The sequence below is a fragment of the Oncorhynchus mykiss genome, chromosome 18 (assembly GCF_013265735.2).
Source record: "Oncorhynchus mykiss isolate Arlee chromosome 18, USDA_OmykA_1.1, whole genome shotgun sequence".
Lineage (NCBI taxonomy): Eukaryota > Metazoa > Chordata > Actinopteri > Salmoniformes > Salmonidae > Oncorhynchus > Oncorhynchus mykiss.
In genome coordinates, this window is record NC_048582.1 from 12956925 (window position 1) to 12971545 (window position 14621).

Sequence of the window (14621 nt, forward strand, 5' to 3'; positions counted from 1 at the left end):
GACAGACAAGAAAACTGCATGGTGTGGGCTTGTTATGGTTGTATGCTTCACAGGGAGAGAAGAAGAGCTAGAACGTAAATAGAGAAACAATGAGATAGGAGGATGGTGAAAGGAAAAGACCTAGGCTGGCAGTCAGGGGGAGGGGAGAATACACAATGAACAGCAAACAGGATGTGGAGGGACAACAGAGACAATAAGCAACATGCTGAGGTAATGGTACGTGAATGGGGTTATCTTTTATAATGAACATGGAGAAAGGCCAGTTGGAAGGGGTTTCAGAGTAAGAAGGGGAAGCTTCATAGGTTCTGAATGACACATCTCTATTGTTACGGGGAGAAAAAGCCTAGAGCCTGGAGAGGACCCTTCTATTTTCCTTCACATGCGTTACTATTCTCTGTGTATACGGAAGCACAATGTAGATATGAGTGGTGACTGTTTGCAATGTGCATAGAGTATTGAACATTCACATGCACGTGTACACAAACACACACACACACACACACACACAAATCAGGGTGCTCTTTCCATCGGCTTTGGGAGTGCACTCACTGATGGAGAAGTAAGAGGGACAGAATGGGTTGAAATGAGGAGGAGCAGACGTCACACAAACAGGGAGAGGAGGCGTGGCCGACGCCAGACACACAGGAAGAGACATCACAAATATCAGACACAACAGTGGGTTAACACAACAGTCATAGGTTGAGCCGAAATAGCACCCTATTCCATATACTATAGTGTACTGAAATAGCACCCTATTCCATATTCTATAGTGTACTGAAATAGCACCCTATTCCATATTCTATAGTGTACTGAAATAGCACCCTATTCCATATACTATAGTGTACTGAAATAGAACCCTATTCCATATAATATAGTGTACTGAAATAGCACCCTATTCCATATACTATAGTGTACTGAAATAGCACCCTATTCCCCTTAGGTTCTGGTCAAACGTAGCACACTATCTAGGGCAACTTGATTCAGCTACAGGGTGACTTTTGTTGGAGCTAATGGTTGGGGGGCTGGAAAATAATGATAATAATTTGTACACTGCAAATTGACCACAACTAAGCCCCAAAAGAGATCGTATTTGAAAAGAATAGTAATTTCATACCTTGATTACATTGAGACAACATCACATATTTCTATTTCTTTATTTGTGTAAATACTTGGGAGCAGATTTCCTAAATTAAACTCAATTTTAGCTGAATTGCTGCTGATTTGACAGTTTTCTTCTTTTGGGGTGGGGGGGCAAGAGAAATCACTAGCCAGATGGTTTTTGATCTCGGCAGCAGGATGCCGTTCCAGACTGAGTGGAGCCCCCAGGTGACCCATATCAGGGGTTCCCAAACCGTTCCCCCATTCCAGCATTGGGGAACAGCCTGCACTGCAATATCACCCTGTATCATACCTATATCAGCCATATCCAGATAGGGGTCTACATCACCTTGTACCTATATCATTCACATCCAGACAGTGCTCAATATCACCCTGTACCTGTATCAGCAACATCCAGACAGTGGTCTAAATCACCCTGTACATATATCCTCCACATCCAGACAGTGGTCTATATGACCCTGTACCTAAATCATCCCCATCCAGACAGTGGTCTTTATCACCCTGTACCTAAATCATCCACATCCAGACAGTGGACTACATCACCCTGTACCTATATCAGCCACATCCAGACAGTGGCCTATATCACCCTGTACCTATATCATCCACATCCAGACAGTGGTCTATATCACCCTGTACCTATATCACCCTGTACCTATATCATCCACATCCAGACAGTGGCCTATATCACCCTGTACCTGTATCAGCAACATCCAGACAGTGGACTATATCACCCTGTACCTATATCATCCACATCCAGACAGTGGTCTATATCACCCTGTACCTATATCAGCCACATCCAGACAGTGAACTACATCACCCTGTACCTATATCATCAGCCACACCCAGACAGTGATTTATATCTCCCTGTACCTATATCAGCCACTTCCAGACAGTGGTCCTTGGAGCTGAACACTCCGTGGGAGGTCCTGGCCATCACGTTCATGCAGTATATGGTCCAGATGGATGTGTGGCCGCTGTCAAAGTGACAACTGTTGGGGCCGCCCGTTACATAGTCTGGACACTCACGCCTCGGGCCCTTTCTGTAACAAACAACAAAGGAATGATATGGTCAATTCAATTCAACTCAACTAATTTATTTTAATGAAGACGGACTCTTCGGTTACATTGTTACTACACGATGTGATAGAATGAAAATACCTACATTTACTGTGGAAAAAGCCTTGAAATTAAAAATGAATCTTGGAGTATTTCAAGGCGTTTTTTTAACGAATGCAGGATTTTATCCTCTACCACCTGTTGATATAAGGTCGAGCTTCGAGACAGGATTGCGTCGAGGCACAGATCTGGGGAAGGGTACCAAAACATTTATGCAGCAATGAAGGTCCGCAAGAACACAGTGGCCTCCATCGTTCTGAAATGGAAGAAGTATGGAACCACAAAGACCTTTTCTAGAGCTGACCGCCCAGCCAAACTGAGCAATCGGGGTAGAAGGGCCTTGGTCTGGGAGGTGACCAAGAACCCAATGGTTACTCTGAATGAGCTCCAGAGTTCCTCTGTGGAGATGGGAGAACCTTCCAGAAGGACAACCATCTCTGCAGCACTCCACCAATCAGGCCTTTATGGTAGAGTGGACAGACAGAAGTCACTCCACAGTAAAAGGCACATGACAGCCTGCTTGGAGTTTGCCAAAAGGCACCTAAAGGACTCTCAGACCATAAGAAACTAGATTCTCTGGTCTGATGAAACCAAGATTGAACTCTTTGGCCTGAATGCCATGCGTCACGTCTGGAGGAAACCTGGCATCACTCCTACGGTGAAGCATGGTGGTGGCAGCATCATGCTGCGGGGATGTTTTTCAGCGGCAGCGACTGGGAGACAAGTCAGGATTGAGGGAAAGATGAACAGAGCAAAGTACAGAGAGATCCTTGACGAAAACCTGCTCCAGATCACTCAGGACCTCAAACTGGGGTAAAGGTTCACCTTCCAACAAGACAACGACCCTAAGCACAACGCAGGAGTGGCTTTGGGGACAAGTCTCTGAATGTCCTTTAGAGGCCCAGCCAGATCCCGGACCTGACCTAGATCTAACATCTCTGGAGAGACCTGAAAGTAGCTGTGTTTTCACTTTGTCAATATGGGGTATTGTGCGTAGATTGAGCAGGATTTTTACAAATGTAATCCATTTTAGAATAAGGCTGTAACTTAATAAAATGTGGATCAAGGGGTCTGAATACAAATGCATTGTACAGTAATAGTACGTACTCTAAGGAGTAGGTGAGGCTGTAGGTGATGTTGTCATCACTCTCTGAGTTGTTGTCAAGGGGATGCCACCAGCAGGTGAAGACCTCTATGTTGGGCGAGCGGCAGTAGTAGATGTGGGGCCGGGTCGTCACGGCAACAGCACCTGGGGGATAAAACGAGAGGTTAATGACTCTAACCATCTCTATGGATATCTGCATTCACTGTCGGCTTTTTCTAACAGACTGATATATTTTTCTATGCACTGTTCTGGTGAATACACGGATCAACAATTTATAAACATGAAGAAATACATGCCAAAATCATTCAGCTATCAAAATAATCCATATTATAAAACATCAGCCTCTTAACATTTCACCGGGCCTCTCAGGTGCCCTGGTTGTCAGGGAAACTCAAATCCAGGTTCATGACATTTGGGTGAACGCTAAAAACGGTTAATCCGTTAACCAGGTTGGTCTTACGACTCTTTTTGAGAGCAGCAGCTGGTAGGAAACTGAACTGAACCCCAAATCAAACAGCAGGACCTCGTGAGAAGGATTACATCTCCAACAGTGACACTCAGGCTGACTGGAACAAACAGTTACTGTTTAAATCCATTTATTTCCCTGAAGAAGCACATTATGTAACTTACAGTGACGTGGACACTTATGATTTAAACATTGTATAGACAGTACCTTTTGCTTTAATGATTAACCCATGTTATGTTTGTTACGGTGAGTGAATGAGGACCCAAAAGCGAACTAACTTAAACAGAGCTTCTTTAATAACCAAACATAGGTAGGCTCAGATAGACCGGCAGATTCCGACAGGACAGGACAAGGTTACAGCAAACATGACGATAGTCTGGTTCAGGCATGAAACACAACAAACAATAATCCGACAAGGACAGGAACAAAAACAGAGAGAGATATAGGGACCTAATCAGAGGGAAAAAGGGAACAGGTGGGAAACGGGGTGAATGGGTAGTTAGGAGGAGACAAGGCACAGCTGGGGGAAAGAGGGGGAGAAAAGGTAACCTAACAACGACCAGCAGAGGGAGACAGGGTGAAGGGAAAGGACAGAAACACACAACATGACAATACATGACAGTACCCCCCCCACTCACCGAGCGCCTCCTGGCGCACTCGAGGAGGAAACCTGGCGGCAACGGAGGAAATCCTCGATCAGCGCACGGTCCAGCACGTCCCGAGAGGGAACCCAACTCCTCTCCTCAGGACCGTACCCCTCCCAATCAACGAGGTACTGGTGACCACGGCCCCGAGGACGCATGTCCAAAATCCTGCGGACCCTGTAGATGGGTGCGCCCTCGACAAGGATGGGGGGGGGGGGAAGACGAGCGGGGGCGCGAAGAACGGGCTTAATACAGGAGACATGGAAGACCGGGTGGACGCGACGAAGGTATCGCGGAAGAAGAAGTCGAACTGCGACAGGATTAATGACCCGAGAAATACGGAACGGACCAATGAACCGCGGGGTCAACTTGCGAGAAGCCGTCTTAAGGGGAAGGTTCTGAGTGGAGAGCCAAACTCTCTGACCGCGACAATATCTAGGACTCTTAGTTCTACGCTTATTAGCAGCCCTCACAGTCTGCGTCCTATAACGGCAAAGTGCAGACCTGACCCTCTTCCAGGTGCGCTCGCAACGTTGGACAAAAGCCTGAGCGGAGGGGACGCTGGACTCGGCGAACTGAGATGAGAACAGCGGAGGCTGGTACCCGAGGCTACTCTGAAAAGGAGATAGCCCGGTCGCAGACGAAGGAAGCGAGTTGTGGGCGTATTCTGCCCAGGGGAGCTGTTCTGACCAAGACGCAGGGTTGCGAAAAGAAAGACTGCGTAAGATGCGACCAATAGTCTGATTGGCCCGTTCTGCTTGACCGTTAGACTGGGGGTGAAAGCCGGAAGAGAGACTGACGGAAGCCCCAATCAAACGGCAAAACTCCCTCCAAAATTGAGACGTGAATTGCGGACCTCTGTCCGAAACGACGTCTGACGGAAGGCCATGAATTCTGAAAACATTCTCGATGATGATTTGTGCCGTCTCTTTAGCAGAAGGAAGCTTAGCAAGGGGAATGAAATGAGCCGCCTTAGAGAACCTATCGACAACCGTAAGAATAACAGTCTTCCCCGCTGACGAAGGCAGTCCGGTGACAAAATCTAAGGCGATGTGAGACCACGGTCGAGAGGGAATAGGAAGCGGCCTGAGACGGCCGGCAGGAGGGGAGTTACCGGACTTAGTCTGCGCGCAGACCGAACAAGCAGCCACGAAACGACGCGTGTCATGCTCCCGGGTGGGCCACCAAAAACGCTGGCGAATGGAAGCAAGCGTACCCCGAACGCCAGGGTGGCCGGCTAACTTGGCAGAGTGAGCCCACTGAAGAACGGCCAGACGAGTAGGAACGGGAACGAAAAGAAGGTTCCTAGGACAAGCGCGCGGCGACGGAGTGTGAGTGAGCGCTTGCTTTACCTGCCTCTCAATTCCCCAGACAGTCAACCCGACAACACGCCCCTCAGGGAGAATCCCCTCGGGGTCAGTGGAGGCTACTGAAGAACTGAAGAGACGAGATAAAGCATCAGGCTTGGTGTTCTTAGAGCCCGGACGATAAGAAATCACGAACTCGAAACGAGCGAAAAACAGCGCCCAACGCGCCTGACGCGCATTAAGTCGTTTGGCAGAACGGATGTACTCAAGGTTCCTATGGTCAGTCCAAACGACAAAAGGAACGGTCGCCCCCTCCAACCACTGTCGCCATTCGCCTAGGGCTAACCGGATGGCGAGCAGTTCGCGGTTTCCCACATCATAGTTACGTTCCGACGGCGACAGGCGATGAGAAAAATACGCGCATGGGTGGACCTTGTCGTCAGAGAGGGAGCGCTGAGAAAGAATGGCTCCCACGCCCACCTCTGACGCGTCAACCTCGACAACGAACTGTCTAGAGACGTCAGGTGTAACAAGGATAGGAGCGGATGTAAAACGATTCTTGAGGAGATCAAAAGCTCCCTGGGCGGAAACGGACCACTTAAAGCACGTCTTGACAGAAGTAAGGGCTGTGAGAGGAGCTGCCACCTGACCGAAATTACGGATGAAACGACGATAGAAGTTCGCGAAGCCGAGAAAGCGCTGCAGCTCGACGCGTGACTTAGGGGCGGGCCAATCAATGACAGCTTGGACCTTAGCGGGATCCATCTTAATGCCTTCAGCGGAAATAACAGAACCGAGAAATGTGACGGAGGAGGCATGAAAAGTGCACTTCTCAGCCTTCACAAAAAGACAATTCTCTAAAAGGCGCTGGAGGACACGTCGAACGTGCTGAACATGAATCTGGAGTGACGGTGAAAAAATCAGGATATCGTCAAGGTAAACGAAAACAAAGATGTTCAGCATGTCTCTCAGGACATCATTGACTAATGCCTGAAAGACAGCTGGAGCGTTAGCGAGGCCGAAAGGAAGAACCCGGTATTCAAAGTGCCCTAACGGAGTGTTAAACGCCGTCTTCCACTCATCCCCCTCCCTGATGCGCACGAGATGGTAAGCGTTACGAAGGTCCAACTTAGTGAAAAACCTGGCTCCCTGCAGGATCTCGAAGGCTGAAGACATAAGAGGAAGCGGATAACGATTCTTAACTGTTATGTCATTCAGCCCTCGATAATCTATGCAGGGGCGCAGAGACCCGTCCTTCTTCTTGACAAAAAAAAAACCCCGCTCCGGCGGGAGAGGAGGAGGGGACTATGGTACCGGCGTCAAGAGCTACAGACAAATAATCCTCGAGAGCCTTACGTTCGGGAGCCGACAGAGAGTATAGTCTACCCCGGGGGGGAGTGGTTCCCGGAAGGAGATCAATACTACAATCATACGACCGGTGTGGAGGAAGAGAGGTGGCCCTGGACCGACTGAACACCGTGCGCAGATCGTGATATTCCTCCGGCACCCCTGTCAAATCACCAGGCTCCTCCTGTGAAGAAGAGACAGAGGAAACAGGAGGGATAGCAGACATTAAACATTTCACATGACAAGAGACGTTCCAGGAGAGGATAGAATTACTAGACCAATTAATGGAAGGATTATGACAAACTAGCCAGGGATGGCCCAAAACAACAGGTGTAAAAGGTGAACGAAAAATCAAAAAAGAAATGGTTTCGCTATGATTACCAGAAACAGTGAGGGTTAAAGGTAGCGTCTCACGCTGAATCCTGGGGAGAGGACTACCATCCAGGGCGAACAAGGCCGTGGACTCCCTTAACTGTCTGAGAGGAATGTCATGTTCCCGAGCCCAGGTCTCGTCCATAAAACAGCCCTCCGCCCCAGAGTCTATTAAGGCACTGCAGGAAGCTGACGAACCGGTCCAGCGTAGATGGACCGACAAGGTAGTGCAGGATCTTGAAGGAGAGACAGGAGTAGTAGCGCTCACCAGTAGCCCTCCGCTTACTGATGAGCTCTGGCTTTTACTGGACATGAAGTGACAAAATGACCAGCAGAACCGCAATAGAGACAGAGGCGGTTGGTGATTCTCCGTTCCCTCTCCTTAGTCGAGACGCGGATACCTCCCAGCTGCATAGGCTCAGCTCCCGAGCCGGCAGAGGAAGATGGTAGTGATGCGGAGAGGGGGGCAACGGAGAACGCGAGCTCCTTTCCACGAGCTCGGTGACGAAGATCAACCCGTCGCTCAATGCGAATAGCGAGTTCAATCAAGGAATCCACGCTGGAAGGAACCTCCCGGGAGAGAATCTCATCCTTTACCTCTGCGCGGAGACCCTCCAGAAGACGAGCGAGCAAAGCCGGCTCGTTCCAGCCACTGGAGGCAGCAAGAGTGCGAAACTCAATAGAGTAGTCTGTTATGGATCGATTGCCTTGACATAGGGAAGACAGGGCCCTGGAAGCCTCCTCCCCAAAAACAGATCGATCAAAAACCCGTATCATCTCCTCCTTAAAGTCCTGATACTGGTTAGTACACTCAGCCCTTGCCTCCCAGATTGCCGTGCCCCACTCACGAGCCCGTCCAGTAAGGAGAGATATGACGTAGGCGACACGAGCAGTGCTCCTGGCGTAAGTGTTGGGCTGGAGAGAAAACACAATATCACACTGGGTGAGGAACGAGCGGCATTCAGTGGGCTCCCCAGAGTAACACGGCGGGTTATTGATTCTGGGCTCCGGAGATTCGAAAGCCCTGGAAGTGGCCGGTGGATCGAGGCGGAGATGGTGAACCTGTTCTGTGAGGTTGGAGACTTGGGTGGCCAGGGTCTCAACGGCATGTCGAGCAGCAGACAATTCCTGCTCGTGTCTGCCTAGCATCGCTCCCTGGATCTCGACGGCTGAGTGGAGAGGATCCGAAGTCGCTGGGTCCATTCTTGGTCGGATTCTTCTGTTACGGTGAGTGAATGAGGACCCAAAAGCGAACTAACTTAAACAGAGCTTCTTTAATAACCAAACATAGGTAGGCTCAGATAGACCGGCAGATTCCGACAGGACAGGACAAGGTTACAGCAAACATGACGATAGTCTGGTTCAGGCATGAAACACAACAAACAAGAATCCGACAAGGACAGGAACAAAAACAGAGAGAGATATAGGGACCTAATCAGAGGGAAAAAGGGAACAGGTGGGAAACGGGGTGAATGGGTAGTTAGGAGGAGACAAGGCACAGCTGGGGGAAAGAGGGGGAGAAAAGGTAACCTAACAACGAACAGCAGAGGGAGACAGGGTGAAGGGAAAGGACAGAAACACACAACATGACAATACATGACAATGTTATGAGGCTATTACACCATGACAAGTTTTATAAGGCTAATAAACATGACCGTCTTGAATAAGGCTGTTCAATTGACAGTTAATGTTCTATGTATTTCCAATGTCAGGAAATACAGTATTTCTGAGGCAGTATGGTAGTGACAGACTGACTGTCACACACACGCACGCACGTAAATACACACACACACACACACACACACACACACACACACACACACACACACACGCTCCCTGCGGTGGAGGTGCATCCAGGTAACATCTGTTGAGAGACTTATAATGAGGTGAGGTCACTAGAGAGAACAGGCCTTGACCTACCCATTGTCTAATGACTGACTGAGATTACTGGTCCACTGAGAAGTATTACTACATACTGTACTTCTTAATGGACCAGTAATCTCAGTCAGTCAGCAAATCACAAATCCTACCAGGAAAACAGGACCACTCTGGAAACTGGCCTTATAGACTACATGTGACAGGCATATATTGTTATGGTGCGTGAATGAGGACCCAAAAGCGAATTAACAAACAGAGTACTTTAATGACGAACATACGTGGGCTCAGATGGACAGGTAGATTCCGACAGGACAGGACAAGGTTGCAGCACACACGATGATAGTCTGGTTCAGGCATGAGACACACAAACAAACAAACAAGAATCCGACAAGGACAGGAGCAGAAACAGAGACAGATATAGGGACCTAATCAGAGGGAAAAAGGGAACAGGTGGGGAACGGGGTGACGAGGTAGTTAGGAGGAGACAGGGCACAGCTGGGGAAAAGAGGGGGAGAAAAGGTAACATAACAACGACCAGCAGAGGGAGACAGGGTGAAGGGAAAGGACAGAGACAAGACAACATGACAGTACATGACAGTACCCCCCCACTCACCGAGCGCCTCCTGGCGCACTCGAGGAGGAAACCTGGCGGCAACGGAGGAAATCATCAATCAGCGCACGGTCCAGCACGTCCCGAGAGGGAACCCAACTCCTCTCCTCAGGACCGTACCCCTCCCAGTCAACTAGGTACTGATGACCACGGCCCCGAGGACGCATGTCCAAGATTTTACGGACCCTGTAGATAGGTGCGCCCTCGACAAGGATGGGGGGGGGGGGGGGGAAGACGAGCGGGGGCGCGAAGAGCGGGCTTAACACAGGAGACATGGAAGACCGGGTGGACGCGACGAAGATATCGCGGAAGAAGAAGTCGCACTGCGACAGGATTAATGACCTGAGAGATACGGAATGGACCAATGAACCGCGGGGTCAACTTGCGAGAAGCCGTCTTAAGGGGAAGGTTCTGAGTGGAGAGCCAAACTCTCTGACCGCGACAATATCTAGGGCTCTTCGTTCTACGCTTATTAGCAGCTCTCACAGTCTGCGCCCTATAACGGCAAAGTGCAGACCTGACCCTCTTCCAGGTGCGCTCGCAACGTTGGACAAAAGCCTGAGCGGAGGGGACGCTGGACTCGGCGAACTGAGATGAGAACAACGGAGGCTGGTACCCGAGGCTACTCTGAAAAGGAGATAGCCCGGTCGCAGACGAAGGAAGCGAGTTGTGGGCGTATTCTGCCCAGGGGAGCTGTTCTGACCAAGACGCAGGGTTGCGAAAAGAAAGACTGCGTAAGATGCGACCAATAGTCTGATTGGCCCGTTCTGCTTGACCGTTAGACTGGGGGTGAAAGCCGGAAGAGAGACTGACGGAAGCCCCAATCAAACGGCAAAACTCCCTCCAAAATTGAGACGTGAATTGCGGACCTCTGTCCGAAACGACGTCTGACGGAAGGCCATGAATTCTGAAAACATTCTCGATGATGATTTGTGCCGTCTCTTTAGCAGAAGGAAGCTTAGCAAGGGGAATGAAATGAGCCGCCTTAGAGAACCTATCGACAACCGTAAGAATAACAGTCTTCCCCGCTGACGAAGGCAGTCCGGTGACAAAATCTAAGGCGATGTGAGACCACGGTCGAGAGGGAATAGGAAGCGGCCTGAGACGGCCGGCAGGAGGAGAGTTACCGGACTTAGTCTGCGCGCAGACCGAACAAGCAGCCACGAAACGACGCGTGTCATGCTCCCGGGTGGGCCACCAGAAACGCTGGCGAATGGAAGCAAGCGTACCCCGAACGCCAGGGTGGCCGGCTAACTTGGCAGAGTGAGCCCACTGAAGAACGGCCAGACGAGTAGGAACGGGAACGAAAAGAAGGTTCCTAGGACAAGCGCGCGGCGACGGAGTTTGAGTGAGTGCTTGCTTTACCTGCCTCTCAATTCCCCAGACAGTCAACCCGACAACACGCCCCTCAGGGAGAATCCCCTCGGGATCAGTGGAGGCTACTGAAGAACTGAAGAGACGAGACAAAGCATCAGGCTTGGTGTTCTTAGAGCCCGGACGATAAGAAATCACGAACTCGAAACGAGCGAAAAACAGCGCCCAACGCGCCTGACGCGCATTAAGTCGTTTGGCAGAACGGATGTACTCAAGGTTCCTATGGTCAGTCCAAACGACAAAAGGAACGGTCGCCCCCTCCAACCACTGTCGCCATTCGCCTAGGGCTAACCGGATGGCGAGCAGTTCGCGGTTACCCACATCATAGTTACGTTCCGACGGCGACAGGCGATGAGAAAAATACGCGCATGGGTGGACCTTGTCGTCAGAGAGGGAGCGCTGAGAAAGGATGGCTCCCACTCCCACCTCTGACGCGTCAACCTCGACAACGAACTGTCTAGAGACGTCAGGTGTAACAAGGATAGGAGCGGATGTAAAACGATTCTTGAGGAGATCAAAAGCTCCCTGGGCGGAAACGGACCACTTAAAGCACGTCTTGACAGAAGTAAGGGCTGTGAGAGGAGCTGCCACCTGACCGAAATTACGGATGAAACGACGATAGAAGTTCGCGAAGCCGAGAAAGCGCTGCAGCTCGACGCGTGACTTAGGGACGGGCCAATCAATGACAGCTTGGACCTTAGCGGGATCCATCTTAATGCCTTCAGCGGAAATAACAGAACCGAGAAATGTGACGGAGGAGGCATGAAAAGTGCACTTCTCAGCCTTCACGAAAAGACAATTCTCTAAAAGGCGCTGGAGGACACGTCGAACGTGCTGAACATGAACCTGGAGTGACGGTGAAAAAATCAGGATATCGTCAAGGTAAACGAAAACAAAGATGTTCAGCATGTCTCTCAGGACATCATTGACTAATGCCTGAAAGACAGCTGGAGCGTTAGCGAGGCCGAAAGGAAGAACCCGGTATTCAAAGTGCCCTAACGGAGTGTTAAACGCCGTCTTCCACTCGTCCCCCTCCCTGATGCGCACGAGATGGTAAGCGTTACGAAGGTCCAACTTAGTGAAAAACCTGGCTCCCTGCAGGATCTCGAAGGCTGAAGACATAAGAGGAAGCGGATAACGATTCTTCACTGTTATGTCATTCAGCCCTCGATAATCTATGCAGGGGCGCAGAGACCCGTCCTTCTTCTTGACAAAAAAAAACCCCGCTCCGGCGGGAGAGGAGGAGGGGACTATGGTACCGGCGTCAAGAGCTACAGACAAATAATCTTCGAGAGCCTTACGTTCGGGAGCCGACAGAGAGTATAGTCTACCCCGGGGGGGGGTGGTTCCCGGAAGGAGATCAATACTACAATCATACGACCGGTGTGGAGGAAGAGAGGTGGCCCTGGACCGACTGAACACCGTGCGCAGATCGTGATATTCCTCCGGCACCCCTGTCAAATCACCAGGCTCCTCCTGTGAAGAAGAGACAGAGGAAACAGGAGGGATAGCAGACATTAAACATTTCACATGACAAGAGACGTTCCAGGAGAGGATAGAATTACTAGACCAATTAATGGAAGGATTATGACAAACTAGCCAGGGATGGCCCAAAACAACAGGTGTAAAAGGTGAACGAAAAATTAAAAAAGAAATGGTTTCACTATGATTACCAGAAACAGTGAGGGTTAAAGGTAGCGTCTCACGCTGAATCCTGGGGAGAGGACTACCATCCAGGGCGAACAAGGCTGTGGACTCCCTTAACTGTCTGAGAGGAATGTCATGTTCCCGAGCCCAGGTCTCGTCCATAAAACAGCCCTCCGCCCCAGAGTCTATTAAGGCACTGCAGGAAGCTGACGAACCGGTCCAGCGTAGATGGACCGACAAGGTAGTGCAGGATCTTGAAGGAGAGACAGGAGTAGTAGCGCTCACCAGTAGCCCTCCGCTTACTGACGAGCTCTGGCCTTTTACTGGACATGAAGTGGCAAAATGACCAGCGGAACCGCAATAGAGACAGAGGCGGTTGGTGATTCTCCGTTCCCTCTCCTTAGTCGAGATGCGGATACCTCCCAGCCGCATGGTCTCAGCACCCGAGCCGGCAGAGGAAGATGGTAGTGATGCGGAGAGGGAGGCGACGGAGAGCGCGAGCTCCTTTCCACGAGCTCGGTGACGAAGATCAACCCGTCGCTCAATGCGAATAGCGAGTTCAATCAAGGAATCCACGCTGGAAGGAACCTCCCGGGAGAGAATCTCATCCTTTACCTCTGCGCGGAAACCCTCCAGAAGACGAGCGAGCAAGGCCGGCTCGTTCCAGCCACTGGAGACAGCAAGAGTGTGAAACTCAATAGAGTAGTCTGTTATGGATCGATTGCCTTGACATAGGGAAGACAGGGCCCTGGAAGCCTCCTCCCCAAAAACAGATCGATCAAAAACCCGTATCATCTCCTCCTTAAAGTCTTGATACTGGTTAATACACTCAGCCCTTGCCTCCCAGATTGCCGTGCCCCACTCACGAGCCCGTCCAATAAGGAGAGATATGACGTAGGCGACACGAGCAGTGCTCCTGGAGTAAGTGTTGGGCTGGAGAGAAAACACAATATCACACTGGGTGAGGAACGAGCGGCATTCAGTGGGCTCCCCAGAGTAACACGGCGGGTTATTGATTCTGGGCTCCGGAGATTCGAAAGCCCTGGAAGTGGCCGGTGGATCGAGGCGGAGATGGTGAACCTGTTCTGTGAGGTTGGAGACTTGGGTGGCCAGGGTCTCAACGGCATGTCGAGCAGCAGACAATTCCTGCTTGTGTCTGCCTAGCATCGCTCCCTGGATCTCGACGGCTGAGTGGAGAGGATCCGAAGTCGCTGGGTCCATTCTTGGTCGGATTCTTCTGTTATGGTGCGTGAATGAGGACCCAAAAGCGAATTAACAAACAGAGTACTTTAATGACGAACATACGTGGGCTCAGATGGACAGGTAGATTCCGACAGGACAGGACAAGGTTGCAGCACACACGATGATAGTCTGGTTCAGGCATGAGACACACAAACAAACAAACAAGAATCCGACAAGGACAGGAGCAGAAACAGAGACAGATATAGGGACCTAATCAGAGGGAAAAAGGGAACAGGTGGGGAACGGGGTGACGAGGTAGTTAGGAGGAGACAGGGCACAGCTGGGGAAAAGAGGGGGAGAAAAGGTAACATAACAACGACCAGCAGAGGGAGACAGGGTGAAGGGAAAGGACAGAGACAATACAACATGACAGTACATGACATATATAACAGTA

At 50.4% G+C, this 14621-nt stretch overlaps 1 protein-coding gene across 3 annotated transcripts in view; it reads right to left on the reverse strand.

The window, feature by feature from the left end:
• The window catches only part of LOC110513917, a 97660-nt gene that overhangs the window by 23263 nt on the left and 59776 nt on the right, over window positions 1-14621 (reverse strand). For all 3 annotated transcript variants that reach the window (XM_036951305.1, XM_036951304.1, XM_036951303.1), the window contains exons 7-8: window positions 3343-3484; window positions 1990-2159 (exon numbers count right to left, since the gene is read on the reverse strand). In XM_036951305.1, the coding sequence (XP_036807200.1) occupies window positions 1990-2159; window positions 3343-3484 (312 nt within the window). The remainder of the gene's footprint in view (window positions 1-1989; window positions 2160-3342; window positions 3485-14621) is intronic.